The 6864-nt window shown below is 43.9% G+C and overlaps 1 protein-coding gene across 2 annotated transcripts in view; it reads left to right on the top strand.

The window, feature by feature from the left end:
- The window catches only part of FRY (furry homolog (Drosophila)), a 306328-nt gene that overhangs the window by 207095 nt on the left and 92369 nt on the right, over window positions 1-6864 (top strand). For both annotated transcript variants that reach the window (XM_014548562.1, XM_005877266.2), the window contains exon 11: window positions 3824-3925. In XM_014548562.1, coding sequence (XP_014404048.1) covers window positions 3824-3925 — 102 coding nt within the window. The remainder of the gene's footprint in view (window positions 1-3823; window positions 3926-6864) is intronic.

Below are 6864 nucleotides of genomic sequence, written 5' to 3' on the forward strand. Positions count from 1 at the left end.
ACTAACTGAAATAAACAACAATTTACATGGATTTAACAGTAGAGTAGAAGATTCTGAGAATTAAATCAACGATTTGGAATATGAGTAAGCAAAAAATACCCAATCAGAAGAGAAAAAAGAATCCAAAAATATGAAGATAGTGTAAGGAGCCTCTGGGACTTCAAGCATATCAACTTTTGCATTATGGCGGTACCAGAAGAAAAAGAGAGAGGAAGATATTGAAAATAAACCTGAAGAAATAATGACAGAAAACTTCCCTTACTTGGTGAAAAGAAATAGATTTACAAGTCCAGCAAGCACAGAGGAACCCAAAGTGGCTCACACCAAGATACATCATAATTGAAATGGTAAGGGTTAAAGACAAAGAGAGAATCTTAAAAGCAGCAGGAGAAAAGCAGTTAGTTATCTACAAGGAAGTGACCATACGATTGTCTGCTGATTTCTCAAAATAAATTTTGGAAGCCAGAATGGAGTGTCAAGAAACATTCAAAGTGATGAATAATAGGATCTACAACCGAGATTACTCTATCCAGCAAAGCTCTCATTTAGAATTGAGGGTCAGATAAGGAGCTGCACAAACAAGAAAAAGCTAAAGGAGTTCATCACCACCAAAACAGTATTATATGAAATGTTGGAGGGTATTATTTAAGAGGAAGAAGAAGAGATAAAAAATATGAACAATAAAATGGCAACAAATACATATCTATCAGCAATCGAATCTAAAAATCAAGATAAATGAACAGGAAATCTAATGAACAAAATAAACTGGTGAATAAAACAGACTCAAAGGCATGGAAGCATGGAACAGACTGATGAATCTCAGAAGAAAGGGAGGAGGGGAAGATGGGAAGAGATTAACCAAAGATCTTACCTATGGACACAGACAGTAGGGTGGTGAAGGCCTGGGGTGGGGCAAAAACTGGGTGGAGGGGGCAATGGGGGGGGAAAGAGGGGATATCTGTAATACTTTCAACAATAAATATTTTTTAAATTACTTAGAAAAATAAATAAATACGTATCTATCAACAAATGAATCTAAAAAACAATAAATTTACAGAACAGAAACAGACTCATGGTGATAGAGAACATTTCAATGGTTGCTGGATGAGAAGGGTGTTGGGGGCATGGGTGAAAAAGGTGAAGGGATTAAGAAGTACAAGTTGGTAGTTACAGAAGAGTCATGAGGATGCAAAGTACAGCATAGGGAATCTATACTCATAAAAAGGTAATATGCTAATTAGACCAGACATCTTCCGATGTCCTTCCAGGCAAAGCCATGGTGGCGGGGACCAAGGCAGAGGTAGTTAGGGGCAATCAGGCCAGCAGGCAGAGGCAGTTAGGGGCAATCTGGCAGGCAGGTGAGCGGTTAGGAGCCAGTAGTCCCAGATTGCGAGAGGACTGTCCCTGCAGGATCAGGCCTAAACCAGCAGTTGAAAATCCCCCGAGGGGTCCCGGGTTGGAGAGGGTGCAGGCCAGGCTGATGGACGCCCCCCCCCCCCCTGCCGGGCAATCTGGCAGGCAGGTGAGCGGTTAGGAGCCAGTAGTCCCAGATTGCGAGAGGACTGTCCCTGCAGGATCAGACCTAAACCAGCAGTTGAACATCCCCCGAGGGGTCCTGGGTTGGAGAGGGTGCAGGCCAGGCTGATGGATGCCCCCGCCCCCCCCATGCCTGAATTTTGTTCAGCAGGCCTCTAGTATAGTCAATAATCCTATATAATAAAGAGCTAATATGCAAATGGTCATCACGCCCTCACGCTGTCACAGCTCAGACACTCAACACTGGGGAGAGAGGAATGGGGACCAGCCAGGCTGCGGACTGGGAGAGGGACAAGCCGCCTGCCCCACGGTCCCAGGCACCAGCGGCTGTGCCTGCACCTGCAGCCCAGAAGAGGGACAAGCTGCCCACCCCATGGTCACAGGCACCAGCGCCTGCAGCCTAGGAGAGGGACAAGCTGCCCGCCCCGCTGTCCTGGGCACCTGCGGCTGCATCCCAGGAGAAGCTGCCTGCCCACAGTCCCCTGCAGCTGCGGCCTGCCCGAGCTAAGCGGCCTGGGTCCCGGGTGCCTGAGACTGGCTGAAGGAGGGAATCCTGGGTCCTGGGTGTGGGGTGAGGCAGAGGCAGTTTGGGGTGATCAGGCCAGCAGGGGAGCAGTTTAGGGCAATCAGGCTGGTAGGGGAGCAGTTAGGGGCAATCAGCCAGGCAGGCAGAGAGGTTAGAGGAGATTAGGCAGGCAGGCAGTTAGAAGCCAGTGGTCCCAGATTTCGAGAGGCAGTCGGACATCCCCCAAGGGGTCCCGGATTGGAGAGGGTGCAGGCCAGGCTGAGGGAACCCCCTCCTCCCATGCACGAATTTTGTGCACTGGGCCTCTAGTATTCTAATAATTATGTATGATATCAGATGGGTATGAGATTTATCAGGTTGATCACTTAGAAAGTTATATAATGTCTAATCACTGGGTATACACCTGAAACTAATATAATGTATGACAACTGTAATTGAAAAACAAAAAATGATTTAAATATTTTTTAAAAAGAAATATTGAGGTAGCAGAAACTTAATTGAACCTAGAATTACAATATAAAATCAACTACTTCTGAGTTTGTTAAATCTTAAATTGAAATCTAGTATTATTCCCCCACCAATTCACATCCCACAATGATTTTATATTTAAGCCATGTGCATAAACATGCATATGTGTGCACATACTTTTAGTAAATTGTTGGAATGAAAAAAAACTGTGATTATTTTAATAACAAAAAATAAAATAAAGTAAATTAAAAATAAGTTAATGAATTGTTAAGCACTGAATCTCATTGTGGCAATTGCTTTTTTGCTAATTCAAACTAATGGACAAGCCAGTAATATTATTTTTAAATCTTCACTAGCCTTAAATTGGGTGGAGGGGGGGGGGCATAAAGATATCTTGCCTCTGGTTCAGCAAAGTGGTGTCAGGTCTGCATGTATATTTCTTGGGTGGTTGCCCATTAGCTTTTCTGTCTTCTTCAGCTGCTGCAGGCAACTGGCCCATTTAGGCTGGAAAAGCACAGTAGCACCTCTGTTTATTCAGTCATAAGAAATTCCTTCTGTGGTTAAATTTGTCTTGGTGGAGTTTACCAATGCAATAACATTTCTTTTAGGAATCTTGTTTAATTACAGAAAGGTAACATGCAAAAGAAAATATATAAACCTATCTCTAAGTCAGGGACAAACTAGTAGATGCTTTATAAGCAAAAAAGCCAGTAAAATTTTCAAAATTAGTGTCCCTTCCTCCTTTCCTTCTTAGGATTAAAAGTGATTTAAAAAAAGAGAGAGAATTTGTTCTACCCCGATTTTCTCTGTGTTAGAGTGTCGGCCCACGGACTGAGGGGTCCCGAGTTCAATTCTGGTCTAGGGCACATGTTTGGGTTGCAGGTTGCTGGTTTGGGTGCATGTGGGAAACAACCAATCTCTCTCTCTCTCTCTCTCTCTCTCTCTCTCTCTCTTTTTCCCCTCCCTCCCTTCCACTCCCTTCCACTGTCTCTAAAACTCAATGGAAAAAATATGCTCTCACCAAGAAATGACTTTGTGTTTAAAATTCAGAAGTGAAGACGAAATCAATGAATCAGATTTTACTTATTGTACATGAAACTTGTACACAATATATAACTCTAGATTATTCATCCCCATTGTCATCAGAAAGCCTTTGTGAAATATCCACCTCTGTGTTATAAGGACCCTATTTATTCTGGCCCATACAGGCCACGTAAGGAGGTTCCAGAGAACTTGTGTTACCTGGTTGGTTGGACTATAATCCTCTGGTGATGTTGTCTTCTTTTTCCTCAGGCCTTGTACCCCCTCGTCACCTGTCTGCTCTGTGTCAGTCAGAAGCAGCTGTTCCTGAACAGGTGGCACATTTTCCTCAACAACTGCTTATCCAACCTTAAGGTTAGTATTGTTGGCTCAAAAAGTCTTTCATAAAAATATATATGATTCTTAATCTGGTATATGTGCTTCTGAGAGTGATTTCTGATATTTGCAGGGGAATTATCCTGTCCTGTTGGAATAAAGAAAATTAAAAAATATTAATAAGGTCTCTCCTTATCACATATAGTCAATTTTAGAAGGTAACTTAGGGATAAGAGAAATTACTTGAAATATTTTTTCTGGATTACTTTAAAAGTAAAAATAAATGCCCTCCTCTCATATGCCTCTATTGTCACATTTTACCTAAATGATTTTTTAAAAAGGAAGTCACACTTCATTGGCAGAGCATGTGTATTCATTTCAGAAGCTCATGTATTGCCTCTAGTCTAGGAAAATATTTGAGAAAGAAGTTCCATTCTGTGGGATGACTGATTTGGTAACAGAGAGCACTTATTTCTTGTCACTGTTATTTGTGATTACTTTAAGATATTCTCTTTGAGCCACATGCCAGTCTGTCAGGCCTGAGCCTTCATTGAGCAGCTCTCTTCAGGGAGGCAGCATAAAGGCCTGGTGACATGAGAAATAAAGTCATGGTCCCTGAAACTGCAGAATCTACAGAGAAAACAACTGTAATGATTAGCTTTAAAATTGGCTTTATAATTTGCAAGTGGTAAACTCATTTTAAGTTTTAGTGACCTATTGATTAAAGACAACTAAATGAAAACCATTGTTAATATAAGTGCACATAGCATGTATTTTTCACAAGTGTTCCATTGTGTCCAAAGATGTTGAATTTCTTTTTATAAGTTTGATATTTGCTCCTTTAGAATTTTTGAGAAATATACTTAGTTATGAAATCCTGTATGTGCTTATATATGTTGCCTTGTCTTTTTTGTTATAAGACACTTTAATTTGATGAAGTGGTAAAGATTAATTATATTATTTTGGCATTTATTATAATTACACAATAATCTGCTTCAGAGCTGTTTTAAGCACCAACTATGTACTGGCTCTGAAAGCTGATTGTAAAATCCAAGACTAGAACCATTTATTTTCTTCAAATTGGCAGTGAACTATAATAGCAATGGATATAGAGTTAAGCTTTTAAGTATTCTGAAAAACAAAAATTTTCCAGGTTATCAACTATTTTATAATAGCCACTTTCAGATATTTTATTTAGGTATTTATCCATGTGTCAATACACCTTTAACATACAGTCCAATGTCTTTTTTTGTAAAAACTTTTCAGTTATTCAGTAATTGGTTCTAGTTAAACTTTTAATTTTTACATTTTATACAGATAGAAAGTGGTCATTTTGTTCAAAACAAAAAAGAGAAGTTATTACAAATATTCACAGTGCACTTGTATATATGCTAGATGTGTTTGAGATTAATTTTAGTTAGAATTAAAATTATATTTTGCATGGCAATTTATTGTTGTGGCCACAAATACCAAAATCTTCTGTCCAAAGTTGCTTTTGAAGTATAGCAGGATAATCTTAGTTTGGAACTTAACTGCTTCAGTTAGAATATTGTTTGGAGTGCTAGTCAAAGCCCACCCAAAAAACTTACTAATCTATCTATACTAATAAAAGGGTAATATGCTAATTAGACGGGACCGACCAGATGTCTTCCGGATGTCCGAAGTCCTTCTGGATAAAGCCAGGCTGGACCTGGGGGAAGCCAACCCAGAGGCAGGGAAGCTGCCCATGGTAGTGGTCCCGGGTGCCTGCGGCCAGCCAGAGGGAGGGAAGCCCAGGTCCCGGATGCCTGAGGCCGGCTGGAGGAGGAAAGCCTGGGTCTCGCGTGTGGTGGCCAAGGCAGAGGCAGTTAGGGGCAATCAGGCTGGCCGAGGCAGAGGTGGTTAGAGGCTATCAGGCAGGTAGGCAGAGGCGGTTAGGGGCAATCAGGCAGGCAGGCAGAGGTGGTTAGGGGCAATCAGGCAGGCAGGCAGGCAGAGGCAGTTAGGGGCAATCAGGCAGGCAGGCAGAGGCAGTTAGGGGCAATCAGGCAGGCAGGCAGAGGCAGTTAGGGGCAATCAGGCAGGCAGGCAGAGGCAGTTAGGGGCAATCAGGCAGGCAGGCAGAGGCAGTTAGGGGCAATCAGGCAGGCAGGCAGAGGCAGTTAGGGGCAATCAGGCAGGCAGGCAGAGGCAGTTAGGGGCAATCAGGCAGGCAGGCAGAGGCAGTTAGGGGCAATCAGGCAGGCAGGCAGGCAGAGGCGGTTAGGGGCAATCAGGCAGGCAGGCAGAGGTGGTTAGGGGCAATCAGGCAGGCAGAGGTGGTTAGGGGCCATCAGGCAGGCAGGCAGAGGTGGTTAGGGGTGTGCAGGCAGGCAGGTAAGCTAGTGGTTAGGAGCAAGCGGTCCCGGATTGCGAGAGGGTGCAAGCCGGGACGAGGGACCCCCCCCTCCCATGCACAAATTTTGTGCACCGGGCCTCTAGTCTACACTAATAAAAGACAAACATGTAAATTGACCGTACCTTTGCTATGCCTTAAGCCACACCCACCAGCCAATCAGAGCGACTATATGCAAATTAACCCAACCAAGATGGCGGCCAGCAGCCACAGAGCTGGAGCAAGCAGGAGGCTTGGTTGCCCCAATGATGGAGGAAGCCAAGCTTCCCTGGCGGCTCTAAGCTCCACTCAAAGCAACAAAGTTTCAATTATAGAAGGTAAATAAACCCCAGATATCTGCTTCCAGTCGCCATGGCCATGGAGCTGGAGCGAATAAAAAAAAAAGGAAAGGCTGGGAGCTTCGGTCGCCAGGAGGCTTGTCAGTCTGAAAACAGCCATCAGCCCCTCACCCAGGCTGGCCAGGCATCCCAGTGAGGACCCCCACCCTGAAGGGGGTGTGGGCAGCCTGAAAACGGCCCTCAGCCCCTCACCCAGGCTGGCCAGGCACCCCAGCGGGAACCCCTACCCTGAAGGGGCTGTGGCCAGCCTGAAAACAGCCATCAGC

This window comes from Myotis brandtii, unplaced genomic scaffold (genome assembly GCF_000412655.1).
Source record: "Myotis brandtii unplaced genomic scaffold, ASM41265v1 scaffold513, whole genome shotgun sequence".
NCBI lineage: Eukaryota > Metazoa > Chordata > Mammalia > Chiroptera > Vespertilionidae > Myotis > Myotis brandtii.